The sequence below is a fragment of the Prinia subflava genome, chromosome 24 (genome assembly GCF_021018805.1).
Source record: "Prinia subflava isolate CZ2003 ecotype Zambia chromosome 24, Cam_Psub_1.2, whole genome shotgun sequence".
In the NCBI taxonomy this organism is placed as follows: Eukaryota; Metazoa; Chordata; class Aves; order Passeriformes; family Cisticolidae; genus Prinia; species Prinia subflava.
The window spans coordinates 2,545,557-2,559,639 of NC_086270.1; the positions used below are offsets into that span (position 1 = coordinate 2,545,557).

Sequence of the window (14,083 nt, forward strand, 5' to 3'; positions counted from 1 at the left end):
CACTGCCATGGACAGGGATCAGAGTCAGTGTCCTCCTGGGATCTGTGTGGGTCTGACTGAGCCCCCTGTACTCAGCCCCCTGTCTGAGATCCCAGACCCCCTGTCTGGTCTCCAAACCCTCCAGGGTGGCCAGAGGAATGTTCTAGGCTCCAACAGGAAGAGACCTTAAATCTCATCCAGTCCCACCCCTTCCACCACCCCAGGGTGCTCCAAGCCCCGTCCAGCCTGGCCTGGGACACTTGCAGGGATCCAGGGCAGCCACAGCTTCTCTGGGAATTCCATCCCAGCCCTCCCAGGAAAGGATTTCTCCCTTTGTGATCAAGTCCAAAGAACTTCACTCCAAACCCACCCTGGTCTCCATCTCTGGGCTCTCCTGGCAGCACTGGGACAATTCCACACCTTGTTCTTTCAGCATGGGAGCTCTGTGGGGCTTTTGAAAACAAATTTTCATCAAAGCCCCCACCAAAGTAGAGAAATTCCAATCCAGCTGGTTCAACACCCTTTGGAGAGCCTGCAGAGAGGGAAGTGGAGCCCTCAGAGAGAGCAGAGTGTCCTTGTGGTCAGTCCAGGGCTGCTGCCTGCAGAGCTGGTGACAAACCCTGTTGCCATGAGGTTTTTTCCTGGTTTGCCGAGCGTTCATATTAAAGGAGAAATGTGCAGTTTGTAAATGTAAACACAGGACCATGTTTTTGTAAACACTGCCCTTGTTATGAATTCCTTCTCAAGGAGAAGGGGAGGTTGAATGACAGCCTCCTTGGCCAATGTGGTGGGGAGGTGGGAATTCCATCCTCCAATCCACAGGCCTCATAGGAAATGTATAAAAGTGGGTTTTTGTAAATAAAGGGCTCTTCCTGCCCTGCTCTGCCCGATGAACCCAGATCTGTCTCCAGAGTCTCATTCCTGGTCAGGCCCCACGGTGATAAAACCCAACCCTGGGGAGGAAGGCCCAGCACTGGTGATGCCTTTTTGGGCCACCTAAAAACAGAGGGCAGACAAAATAAAGGGAATAAAAAGCAGTTGTGTTTATTGTAGGGCCTTCAGGTACATCCAGGACAGACAAAACCCATTCAGGGGCTGCACCCAAAAATGGTCAGTGGGTCACAGGTTTTCATACTTTTATAATTTTGGTCCATTTGTACACTGGGAGTTAATCTTCCAATTACAGCTTCAGGTAATTAAGTCATTTATACCCTGAGTCTGCTCCCCTCACTTTAGTTCCCATCTCTCAGGCCTGAGGCAGTGAGGTGTCCTTGGTCCCCAGGCCTGGAGAGGAATTGCTGTGTCTGCCCAAAATGGGGAAGCAGCAGCTCACACTGTGTGTGGGGTTTGGAGTTACACACTAAAGAACTGCAGGATTACAAATATATGAAAAATATAAAAGCCAAAATCCTAAGGGATCACTGGGGAAGGAGTCCCCACACAATGAGGGACAAACTCCCCATCCTTCAAACCCTTCATGATTCCAGCAGGTGGATCCTATTTTAATATTAACAACTCAAGTGGTGCTTAAATTTAATGAGAGCCCCTTGGGAATGGAGCTGACAGCTGCCCAGTGGCCAGGATCCCTGCCTAACCTTCCCTAATGGAGACAAAACAACAATAGAGGGATATAAACAATATGCTGTGGGATGCAAGGAGCATCTTTAAAAAATGGAAACCTTTGGAAAAGCACCAGCTCCATTATCCTTCTGCAGGATGGGAGCTTTTCCTCCCCGTCCCAGGAGGAAATGTGTTTTTCGGGGTGTAATTATTTGGTGGATAAAGGGGAAAAGGAGCATTGAATTGTGCCTTTGTCACAGGAGAAATGAGCTGCAATTTTCTGTAGCCCTGGCTTTCTGTACCCTGGGAGAGGGGAGGATCCTGCTGGGATTCATGGATTTAACCACGTGGAAGAGGAAGAATTGTGGGCAGGATGGGACCCTATGTAAGCTCCCAGCACATCACTCCCCACTGCAAAGCTCCTCAGCAAATTTTCTGTGCCTAAAATCCCACTCCTCCTGTTTTTGCAGGGAACAAGTTCCACCTCAGGCCATCTGACTCCAAAAGTAATGACATAAATGCCACAAAAAAAAAAAAATCTTATTTCAAGCTCTGCTTTCACTAAATTAACTAAACAAAATATTGATAAACCGCTGATAAATAACAGGAACCGTAACAAGGAAACAAGTTCTCCATTTGATCTCTGCCATCCTGCAGGCATTCATCTTCATAATTAATTAGATAATACTATTAGTACAGCACTATTTTTCCCCCTCTATAGACAAGAAGCTGGAGCTCACATAATTTAAGAAACTGCTTCAAAGGCAGAGTGTGTGGCAAGTTAAAATCAGAAAGTCCAGACCATCCTCTCTGCCAATATCCTGCTTTTCTGAAGACCAGGATCCAATTCCCTGATGCATCTGGCAAATTCTCAGTGCACACCTCCCACCTTCCCATCTCCAGTGAGCACATTTTGCTTTTAAAATCTGCAGTCTTTGCATAAAACATGGATCTAAAGGTATATAAACTGTAAAGGCAATTCTGTACAAATTACAGGAGCAGTGCAAATCTCTCCTGCAACAGAAACTGCACTCGGTTTTGTTCCTGACTTTTTTTTGACAGTACTACCTGAAGTTCAGGAGCAGACAGACAACATTCACCTCAAAATGTCATTCACAATTAATCCCAAATTGTACATGAAACGGTTGAATTCACTCCACGCAATCAAGGGAGAGAACGGAGAGCGCATCAAAGTTGTGCAGTTAATCAACCTCGTGCAATTTGTACCTGCTGAAAGCTCCTCACAAACACCCCGAGATGCCTCTCTGCGGAATAAATCTGTGAATCATTTTGCAGATTTGATTTCTCCCTGGTTTGGGGATGGGGAAGGGAAGCAGAGTGAGGCTCACACCCGGATGGGAAGGAGCAGGAACTGGGCTCTAACAACTCCTGCAAGTCAGGGGAGAGTGCAAATAACAGGAGAGCAGCGAAGCAGCAAATCCCCAGTTGTGGTTAATTCTCTGCCTGTGATTAACTCATCTTTCTTGGCTATCCCAGCCCTACCTGCACCTTCCAATGCAGCTGGGGCCGGGATTAGCAGGCTGTGACCGTGCTTTGCTCTGAAGTGACAGCTGAGGAACAGCCACAATGCCACACTGGAAGAAATGGAGGTGGATGAAAACCAAATAAAGCCATTCCACCAGCCCAGAACAGACAGAGGAACAAACCTTCCCTTCCTTTTGTTTTAAAGTGTTCTGGACAAAGACACCTTTATTTGAGATTCACTGTTGTTTCATCTGTCTGGAAATGAGGATCGCAGACATTTTGATAAATGGACGCAGGGATTGTTCTGTTCCAGTGTAGCCACTGTGAAATGCCTTTGCACAGACACGGCTCCAACCTCATCTGCAGCGGGAAGGATCCTCAAAAAGCACCTCAGGAGCTGCAGCATCACAGCCCCGTGCTGGTGCTCAGCGTGGGATGACGCAGGAGTGACATCCAGGCTGCTCCTGGCGCTGCTGACGCCCTGCTGGGTGACCTTGGCCAGGCCTTCCTGCCTCCAAAATCTAGAGGAGAGTTTGTTTTATCTAATAATATATTGTTAAAATGATAACCTGCTCAGATTCTGCCTTTAAGGGCGGGTAAATCAAGCCTTGAACAATGTGGGATTCTCACCCAGCAGAATTCCCATGGAAAGTTCTTGTCTTGAAAGAAGTTTGGGAAAAGAGCAAAGTTATAAAAGTCAGGCTGTCCATCCTCCAGTGGCCACCAGACTCACAGCAGAGCCCGGGAAATTCAAAGCAGAGCTCTGCCTAGCTTCTCATCCATCCTGGTGTTTCCAACTGCAATTCCCTGACTTCCAGCACCTCCTGGGGCACCCACTGCTCTGCCCAGGAACGAAACTGGAGTAGAAATGCCTTGAAACAGGAGTAGAAATGCCTTTTTACCAGGAGGGAAGGGGAAAATATTCACCAGCAGGAACTGGGATGCTGCAGATTTCCTGCTGGTCGGATGGAAAGAGGAGCTGCCCTCTAAAAACACCCAGGATTAACAAAGGAAGAAGCTGAAATGCCAGCAAGGGTTGAGAATTTTTTTTTTTATGAGGGCTTGGCTGCAGCTCCAGTGCTGCCCACACAAACCAGGCTGGCTCTGGTGACACTGGTGGCCTTTTTCCTGTGTTCTCCTAAGGCAATCCTTGCTTGACAAGCAGAATTCCAGCGGCACTGGAAGAAAACCCCCCTGGGCTGCGATTTGCCCTCCAGCCCTCCAGCATTACACAAAAGGCTTGTTGAGAGTTTAGAATGTTCCTTTTGCCACACAAGGGCCACCTCCAGTGTATCCAGGAGGAATTTCTGCACGGGAAGTGCCCAGGGAGGTTTGGAGTGCCCATCCCAAGGAATTCCTGGATGTGGCACTCGGAGCTCTGGGATGGGGACAAAGCAGGGATGGGTCCCAGGTTGGATTTGGTGACCTTGGAGGGCTTTTCCAGCCTCCCTGATGCCGGGATTTTGGGTGTTTGCACCTCACTGGGCAGGTAATGACACTGCTGGTGATGACACCTCAGTGCCACACACCAACACCACTGCTGCTGCTCCTGCACCCTGCTCCACCTCCTGCAACCCTCTGCAAACCCTCACCCCCAAACACAGGCCAGGGGTTCATTCCCAGCAGATTTTTGCAGCCAGCAATGGGGCATGATTTGATTTATTTAAATTATTCCCTTATCCCACACCTCCCTGGCAGCTGCTCCAGCCCTCACAGATCCTCACAAGAGCCTGTTCCAGTGGAAGTCACAGCATCACATCTCCTTACTCCAGGATTTTTCTGCCCCCTTGGGAATCACCAGCACCAGCAGGACTCTGACACAGCCCCCAGCTCTCTTTCCATCCATCAAACCCAACTGTGCACTCAAAAGCAGGGAGTTTATTGGAGACAGGAGATTATGGCAAAGAGCCGAGTCAGGGAATGCACCTGACACTGGGAAGAAAGAAGAAACATCACACAAACCACTGTGAAATCCCCTTAAAAAATGAGGGAAAACCACCCAAAAAACTCTCTTCCACTTCCATGCAAGGGAGGTGTAAAATCATTTCATCCCAACTCCCTGCAGTCTCCATTCTGGAGCCGAGACACTGAAGCAGAGTTAATTTAATTCCTTTAATCAATGGGATTGTCCCAATTACACATCAACCACCACCAGGCCTGGCTGCCACTGCGGAGCACGGAGGTTCTGCAGATTCCTGCACTGCATCCTGTTTATGGCAGGCAGAGAACATCGTTTCTCATCATTACACTGCACTCCACTCCCCCAGAAACGCTGTGAACACAGAATTGTGGCTGCTGCTAGCGCTGGGTTCATCTCCATATCCCAATTCCACTGAAACTCATGAAGTGCCTTCTCCTCAGAGCAGGAAATACCCTTGGAGCTGCACTGAAATCCCCTCACAGCCAGGAGCCTTGTGTTTCTTGGTGAAGAACTGAGGAATAAATTGGGAAAAGCAATGTTGTGGTTAAAGCTGAGCTGCCCCAAACTCCCCAAACAACCTCGTGCAAGTCCTTCCACGAAGCAGAATTATTCCATGGAGTGGTTTGGGCTGGAAGAAACCTCTGGAGATGAGGCTGGAGCTGTTTGTTGGGGATTTGTCTTTGCTCTCAGAGGCTGTGGTGGGATCAGAGGCTCCCTGCTGCCTCCTGCCCTGCAATATCTCCAGGACAAGGATGAACTGCACACGCCGGAGCTCTCACTAAACTGACCTCAGGGAAACGTTTCAACCAGCAGTGAAAATTAAAACCCTGAGCTGGAGCATAAATCCTCAGTTATAATATATAAATATATAATAAACCAGGCAGGATGGATGGTGCCCACCTCCTCCCAGGTGGAGTAAAAAGCCTCACCTGGTTTAAACTCCCCTTCAAACCTGATTCCCTTTCCCCTCCTATCGTTCCTCAGTGGATATTGGAGCCAGTCAATGGGATTCCAGCACCTCTGACATTTCTGGCTGCTGTGGATGTCAAAGAGACAGCTCAATGCAGCACTCAACAATTCCAGCAGCACAGAATCTTTACTATTTAATCATTTCCTTTTTTTTTTGTAGCCCTTAAAGTCTTATCTCTCCCCTTCCATTTGAATTTGCTCTATTTTCTGTTGGAAAAAAAAAAGCCTAATTTAAATTTAGGCCTATTCATGGTGTTTCTGAACCTCCCAATGCCTAGAAACATGGAGGAGAGTAAAGAAGTATTATTTAAAATCCACTCAGCTAAACAGAGCTTTGTTATAATTTCACTAAAGCCTGTGAAAAATTACTCCAGCCTTGTGTCTCAGGATACTCCTGATAAAAATGGAGTTAAAAAGACTTTTCTTGCAATGCTACGGGCTCAAAACCAGTTAAGGCTGCCCGACCTTGCCCCCACCTAACCCTCAACATTATCATAACAATTTCCTCTGGTCAAGATCCAGGCCGAATTCTGGCAGGGGCTGGGGGGCAGCAGCAGGAACAGAAGCACAGCTGTGAAATTTGGCATCTCCCACCCAGCTGGGCTCTCGGAAACAGGAGAAGGGCAGCGAGCACCACGCAGCAATTCCAGCCTGGAAATCCCTGGAGCGCTGCAGGAAGAGTAGCTGAGAGCAGGAATCATTCCCTGGGAGCAGAGCAGGGAGGAAGGCTGGGTTCTGCAAAGGGACAAATCCCCAAATCACTGACACCCCCCAAAGCACTGACAGCCCCCAAAGCACTGACAGACACCCCCTGGGCAGTTCTGCACAGGGATAAATCCCCCAAAGCACTGACAGCCCCTGCTCAGTTCTGCACAGGGACAGGTTACATTCCCCTGGGGAATGGTTTCTTCCCCCTCTGGGGGTCAGAGCCTCTTTTGGAATCCTTTGTCCTGTCCATGAATTATTCCTCTAAAGCCCTCTAAGGTCTGAGCTAGCAGTGGAACATTGGAGGGGCTACAGGGGGATTTATTTCAGGGACAAATCCCCCAGAGCACTGACACCCCCCAAAGCACCAACACCCCCTGCTCAACAGCCCAGCCACAGCTGGAGCACAAATCCATCCATGGGATCCATGATTCTGCCTGGATCCCAGTCCCCACGGGAATCCTGGTGTCTGCCAGCAGCTCCTGACAGGGGCAGGCAGCAGCAGAGGAGCAAACACCCGGCTCTGCTCCCTGCAGCATCCCCAGGGCACAGCTCAGCAGGATCCAGCATCTCCCAGGGGATGGGCACAGCTCAGCAGGATCCAGCATCTCCCAGGGGATGGGCACAGCTCAGCAGGATCCAGCATTTCCCAGGGGATGGGCACAGCTCAGCAGGATCCACCATCTCCCAGGGGATGGGCACAGCTCAGCAGGATCCAGCATTTCCCAGGGGATGGGCACAGCTCAGCAGGATCCAGCATCTCCCAGGGGATGGGCACAGCTCAGCAGGATCCAGCATCTCCCAGGGGATGGGCACAGCTGGGTGGGGAGGAGAGCTGGGGCTGAGATGTTTTTCAGCTGCACTCAGCACCCACAATAAAAAAAAAATGACAAAGTGACAGGCGAGGAACAACTTCCAGCACAGGGAAGTGTCTGCCCCAAAGGATGGGATGGTACCAGGAATGGGAAGGGAGAGGTGGGATGGGCAGTGCTGGGTTGGTGAGGGATTCCCTGGCCTCACAGGGCTTTCCCTGGAATGGTTGTGATTCCCTGAGCTGTGGGCCAAACATCCCAAAGCTTGCAGCACAGGCAGCAAGGGCTCCTTCCCCCTCACACACTTCCATGGGGAAAGGAGCTGGGTGTGGATGTTCCCCACCAGGATCCTCTCCTGGAATCTCACAAGCTCCTCCTTCCTCACCAACAGCCTCGAGACTTTGTCTGGACAACAGGAATGGAATCATGTTTTAGTTATTGAACTTTTTGAGGAGAATTCCCCCAAACCACCTCAGATGGATGCACAGGAGCTCTCTAACCTACATTTACCCACTGCAGGACCCAACATCACCTTCCACAATCATGGATAGATCCAAAACTTCCTTAACAGCAACTAAAGGGATGCTTTGACTTTGACAGGATGCTGAAATGAGAAGCACCCCGAGAGGATAAAACCACTTCACACACATTTTAAACTGTGCTGTTTAAACAGATTTAAACAGGAATCTGTTCTGTTTTCCCTACATCCCATTCCGTGTTCCCACTGTGCCTCTGGACAGAACAAGTCTACAGCTCAAGTCTTTAATTCAAGTTTGATCCAGAAGTACCAGATTTACTGACTGCACCTCCTACTGAACCTTCTCCTCACATTTCCAGCACTGCTCCACACCTAATTAAACACCCTGGGAATGTTCTTTAACCTCTTGTGGTCACCTAGGAGAGAGGAATTGTCAGTGCAGGGGGAGAGCTCTGCAGTGAGAGCTGCTCTGCCCTCTGTTCCTGCCCACGACTTAAATTCATAAACGAAATTCATAAACAGCTTCCTGCTCCTCCACTCTTCAGAACAGAAGTCTGGCAAAAACTGTTTTCCATTGAGAAAAAAGAAAATTACAGGGGTTTAAAGTTGATGTCTCAATCTGGTGCATCCTCCCTTAACCCAGGACCAAGCAAGGTGCTGACTAATAAAGCACAGTGTGTAAATAATGCTGTCAAAACCCTTTTGGAATAGGCCATTAACATGTATTTTATCTGTGTTTATCCACACACACAGGGCCTAGACATGCCCCTGGTGCACCTGGAGCCCAGCTGACTGCCCAGAAAGCCCCAGCAGGGCTGAGCAGCCTGACTGACAATCAATACACACAAATCCAGAAGCATCACACTCCAGAGGCCAGGCAGGGCTCACCATCAACCCCCAGCCAAAATCCAATCTCTGCCCAGTCTTATCCCTGTGAAAGCATCACTGCAGCCTTAAAAGTGACAGGGGGAAGCTCCCAAACCACCTCCTGTCCCCTTTCGATGCCCACAATAAAGTTCCCATAGCAGGCACCACCTTGGCGCCGGTTCCTGCTGCGTCCTGTCCCCAAGGGCAGCTCTGTGAGGCTGCCCTGGCACACGGCAGCACCCGAGGGCACCCCACGCCCTGTGCTGCCTTTCCCAGGCCATTTCTGGGCAGCAGAACTGCAGCACGGCCCAGCTGCTGCGATGGGAGCAGGGTTTCTCCCCTTTTTCTGCCTAACTCCAGCCTGGCAGCTCCACACGCACGGCTCTGCTGCCACACTATGGGAACTCCTGGCTACTGCTCCCTGCACTGCCACGGAGAGCCCGGAGCTCTCCAGACTTTGCTGCACATGGGTTCAGCACAGGCTGAGCTGATTTCCTGGGGTTTCACCCCAAAGCCACGGTGACCCTGCAAAGGTCCCCTCCCTCCATGTGCATCCCTGCGGATCCGGCGGCAGACAGACGCTGAAGTTGGCACCCTGCTCTCACAAAAAGCCTCCATCCTGCTCTCACCAAAAGCATCCTTGCTGGGGTTTCAGAATCTAAAGAGAGGACTTATTGATCAACGCCTCTGGCTCCGATGCAGATTAAAAAAAAAAAAAAAATCTAAGGTCTAAAAAGCTTTTGCAGGTCTTCTGCTCACAAAGCAAAACAAGCCAGAGCATCAACCTCTGGCTGAAGGATCCAGAACAGAGAGCTCAAAATGCAGACAGGAGGGAGCAGGGCCTCAGAAGAAAGGATTAAATGCTCAGCGAGGTACAGAGTGAAGCCTGGAAGATCCACTGTGAATAAGCCACAGGCAGCTCAGAAGAAGAGAAAAAGCTGTAAGGCCCTGGCAGAGTAAATCTGAGATTTCGGTATCTCCCCATCAGTCTGCTCACATGAGGAAAGCTCAACAGAAACTGCTGGAATGGTTTTCCTGTGTGCACAGGCTGAAGAGATGAAAAATCGCCACCAAAATAAACATTCAGCCTTTATTAGGGACCTGTAGGTTGTCTGGGTGGGTTTTTTACAGCCTTTCCTAAGAGATCCTCCCAGTCAGCAAAACTGTTCAGCTCCCCTGCAAGAGTGCTCAGGAGCAGCAGTTAATCCTCCGCCCCGAGCCCCTGAAAGGAAACCTGCCTTACATAATAAAATCAGTCCTGCATTCCAGATAAAGTCCATCCCCCCTAAAAATAACCCAAAAACAAACCCAAACCCGAGGAGCTTTCATACACATCACCACCCAAACACACATTCCTCCAGCCTGGGATACAGCACACGAGACAACGGGACTTGGAAACTCTTGGAAATCGGGGCACGGCGCAGTGTGGAGAGCAGCCCCTGCCAAGCACTCGGCTCTCCCACTCTTCCCCCTCCTACACACACACACACAAGGACGGGCCCTAAATATCTGCTGTTTACACCAGAAATAAACTTCAGTGCCTGGCTCTGCTTTGGCTGCAAGGGCAGCTGCGGAAATGAGGTAGGAGACACAAGCAAACTGCCCCCAAATTCAAGTGTTCTTCTGCTTTCAAGCCCAAACATGCATATTTCATAAAAAGCAGGATGCTGAGGCCAACGAGCTCATATATAAGAGATATTCAACTGGGAAGGCAGGAGGAAAAGGAGGAAAGTGCTTCCATCTTCATGCAAGGCATCCAGAGATCTGTTTTAGCAGCAGGGTAGTGAAATCCTGACTCAAGATGCCAGGGAGAGGCAGAGGGGAGAGCAGGGCTGGCATTTCTCACAGTCATCCTGCACATCCCCGGCGCCGGTGCCCAGAGCTGACCCAGCAGAGAAGGGGAATGAGATCATAGAGAGGCAGAGCCTTCAGCACAGCCGGCTTGGGAAAGTGCTGCTCCCGAGGATGCAGCTCCAGAGGGCTGAGTCAAACACCCCCGGGGCCGTGCCCGAGACGCCAGGGCAGTGTGTGCCCACAGCCCGGTGCCACCACCCGGTGCCATCACCCCGGTGTCACCACCCCAATGCCATCACCCACTGCCACACACCTCAGTGCCACCACCCGGTGCCATCACCCCAGTGCCATCACCCACTGCCACACACCTCAGTGCCATCACCTCAGTGCCATCATCCCAGTGCCATCACCCACTGCCACACACCTCAGTGCCATCACCTCAGTGCCATCATCTCAGTGCCACAATCCTCGGTGCCACACTGCCCACTGCCATCACCTCAGTGCCATCACCCCAGTGCCATCACCTCAATGCCACATTGCCCAGTGCCACCACCCCAGTGCCACACTGCCCAGTGCCATCACCCAGTGGCACACACCTCAGTGTCACCACCTCGGTGCCATCACCTCAACGCCATCATCTCAGTGCCACACACCTCTCTGCCATCACCCCAGTGCCATCACCCCAATGCCACACACCAGTGCCATCACCTCGGTACCATCACTCAATGCCACACTGCCCAGTGCCACCACCCCTGTGCCACCACTCCAATGCCATCACCCCAGTGCCACCCACCCCAGTGCCACCACCTCAGTGCCATCACCCTAGTGCCACACAGTCCAGTGCCACCACTCCAACGGCATCACCCCAATGCCATCACCCCAGTGCCACACATCTCAGTGCCACCACCCCAGTGCCACACACCCTAGTGCCACCACCCCAGTGCCACACACCCCGCACTCCCTTCCCGCTCCTTCCAGCTCCGAATTGCCGAAGTTGCCCGCGGCACTCACCCATGGCCGATCCCGCCAGCAGCCCCAGCGAGAGCAGCAGTGCCCGGCTCCAGGCGCTCCCCTCCGCCGTCATGAGCGCCACGATCCCCAATTTCCACCAGTGCCTCCCGAAGCTGCAGCTGCATCCCGGCTGGTCCCATCCCCACGAAGGTTGCATGTCAAAGGGAACGGGGCGTGCTGGGGGGCTGCTGGTTGCCGCTGGAGGGTTTTTCCCCCTTTTCTCCTTCCCCTCGGCGATTGGGATAGTCCTCGGCTCGGCTGGATGAAGAGGAGAAAGGAAGGAGGAAGGGGGAGGTGGGGGGGGGAAGCGGGTCAGGCTTGCGATTTTTATTTTTTTTTTTTTTCCCCTTAATTTTTTCAGCCCGGGAGGAGGAGGAAAAAAAAATCCCACCGCATGGAAGGCTCTGAGCTTCTGCAGCTGGAATGAACCAAGTGTGGCAGCAGCTCGGGGAGAGGAGAGGAGAGGAGAGGAGAGCAGGGGAGGGCTGGCGCGTCCCTCCCGGTGGCTGTCTCAGCGCCAGCTCCTCGGCAGCAGCACCACCGCCAGCACCACGCAGCCCTCGGGGATTTATACTTCTTCTTTTTTTTTTTTTCTAATTTTTTTTTTATATTAAGCCACTTGATTAATCGTTCCCGGAGCTTTGTTCCCTCTCTGGAAGCCGGGCCAGGGAGGTGTTGTGGATTGAGGGGGGGGATGCTGTGCTACCCACCCCAAACCCGGCTCCAGCCTCCCATCAGCACCCAGCCCCACAGGCTGGGCTCCAGCAGCGTGTTTATTTTTGATACTCCGGGTTTCTCCATCAAGAACGAGCCCCCCAGCCCCCATTTCTCTCTCTCTCACACACATCCCTGTTATTCCCCACCCCCCCTCCCCCATAAACAACTTGATGCTATTGACACAATTTTGGTGATGAGGCGAATTTTGTTGCGAACACGGATCACGGCAGACCCTCCTCTCCCTCCTCCCTGTCTGTGCCTTGTCCTCGCAGCACCAGGGCTGGTGGGACCGCTCCAGGGGCATCCTGGAGATGGGCAAAAAGCTGTGCCCCCTCCCCGGAGCCAACAGGCAGCTCCTGCCCCCGGCAGGGCTGGCACAGCCCCGTTTCTCCCCCATCGCCACCAGCACCGGCAGCACCTCCCCTTGTTTTTGTTTTAACATCTCCCGGTACGCCGGTCCCTGGAGCCGCAGGCAAGATGGGGAGAAGGGAGGGAGGGATGGGAATGCAGCCACTTAACGCCACATTCGGGAACTTCATTATCTTGCTAATGATGCTCAGATCCAGGGACAAGGAAAACAACTCGAACATGACACCAGAGCTTAAGGAAATAAATAAATAACGAAGGGAAAGGCACTCTGGAACGCTCGAGCATCCTCCCCCTCCTCCCTCCTCGCCAAGCACCGACTTTGCGTTGGTGACAGGCTCGGAGCTGCCCCTCTCCCACGGCCCTGTGGCACAGGGGGTGTTTGCCACCCTCTCCAGCCCTGTTACCCCTTTTTCCCCCGTTCCTCCCGGGATAGAGGCCGGGCCGGTGCCCCCGCTCCCCAAACCGGGCCCGGGCCGCTCCCCCCGGCCGTGCCGGGGCCACCCCGGGGGCTCCCCTGGCCACCCACCCCTGCTCCCCCGGCTTTGCATTTGCTGCAGTTTCTTGCTGCAAAACCCCCTTCTCCGGCCGTGTTCCGGTTGCCTTGAATGAGCTTATTTGACAGCGAAAAAACAAATTCTAGATGGAGGGCTCGCAGATCTGTCCCTCCAGCCTGGGATCAATCCTCCTTCTCTCTCCCTCTCCATTTCAATCCTCGCACTGCCCACACCGGGAGCCGCTGCCAAGAGCCAAGGCAACCGCGGCTGGCACATGAAAGAGTTGCTTTATGTCTGTTTAAGCTGCAGCATCAATTCAAACAGCCGCGATTGTGCACAGGCACGGCTCCCCCAGGGAAAGCTGCGGGGACACGGGGCCACCGCGGCTCCAGGAGCCGCTGTCCCCTCGCCCACCCGGCGATGTCCCCCCAGGGCAATATTGCAGCCGGCCGAAGCTGGGATGGGGCTGCTGCAGGGCAGGGGCTGAGCCAAAGAGCCCTGCATGCAGCAGGAACGATCCACGGGCATTAATAATAATAATAATAATAATAAAAAAAGGCACTGAGGAGCCACAATCCCACTTTATTCCCGGGCAATGGGATCGCAGCTGTTTTCAAATCCAGGGGTTCCTCCCGGGTAGGTTTGAGTCGCAAAAATAAAATAATAATAATAATAAAAAAAAATATATATAAATACAACCTGGAGGTTTAGGGTTGAACTGTCTCCGAAATAATTAAGGAAAAACCACTGCGTTTATTGGCGGAATGGAACAATCGCGATGAGCACAAAGCATCCCTGCCATCCCCAACTTGTGCGGCCGCCGCGTCCCCGGGGAGGGACGCTCCGCTCCCCGCCCGTGTCTCAGCCCGGCGCTCACTCCGCGTCTCACCTTGCGAAATCACCTCGCACTAAACACAGGATT

The 14,083-nt window shown here is 52.2% G+C and overlaps 1 protein-coding gene across 1 annotated transcript in view; it reads right to left on the minus strand.

Moving 5' to 3' along the window:
• CSMD2 (CUB and Sushi multiple domains 2) overlaps window positions 1-11,842 on the minus strand; it is a 290,617-nt gene extending 278,775 nt beyond the window's left edge. Inside the window, 1 exon segment of the mRNA XM_063419131.1 lies at window positions 11,582-11,842. Within this exon segment, the coding sequence (XP_063275201.1) occupies window positions 11,582-11,738 (157 nt within the window). The 5' untranslated portion in view covers window positions 11,739-11,842.
• Between the last annotated feature and the right edge of the window lie 2,241 nt (window positions 11,843-14,083).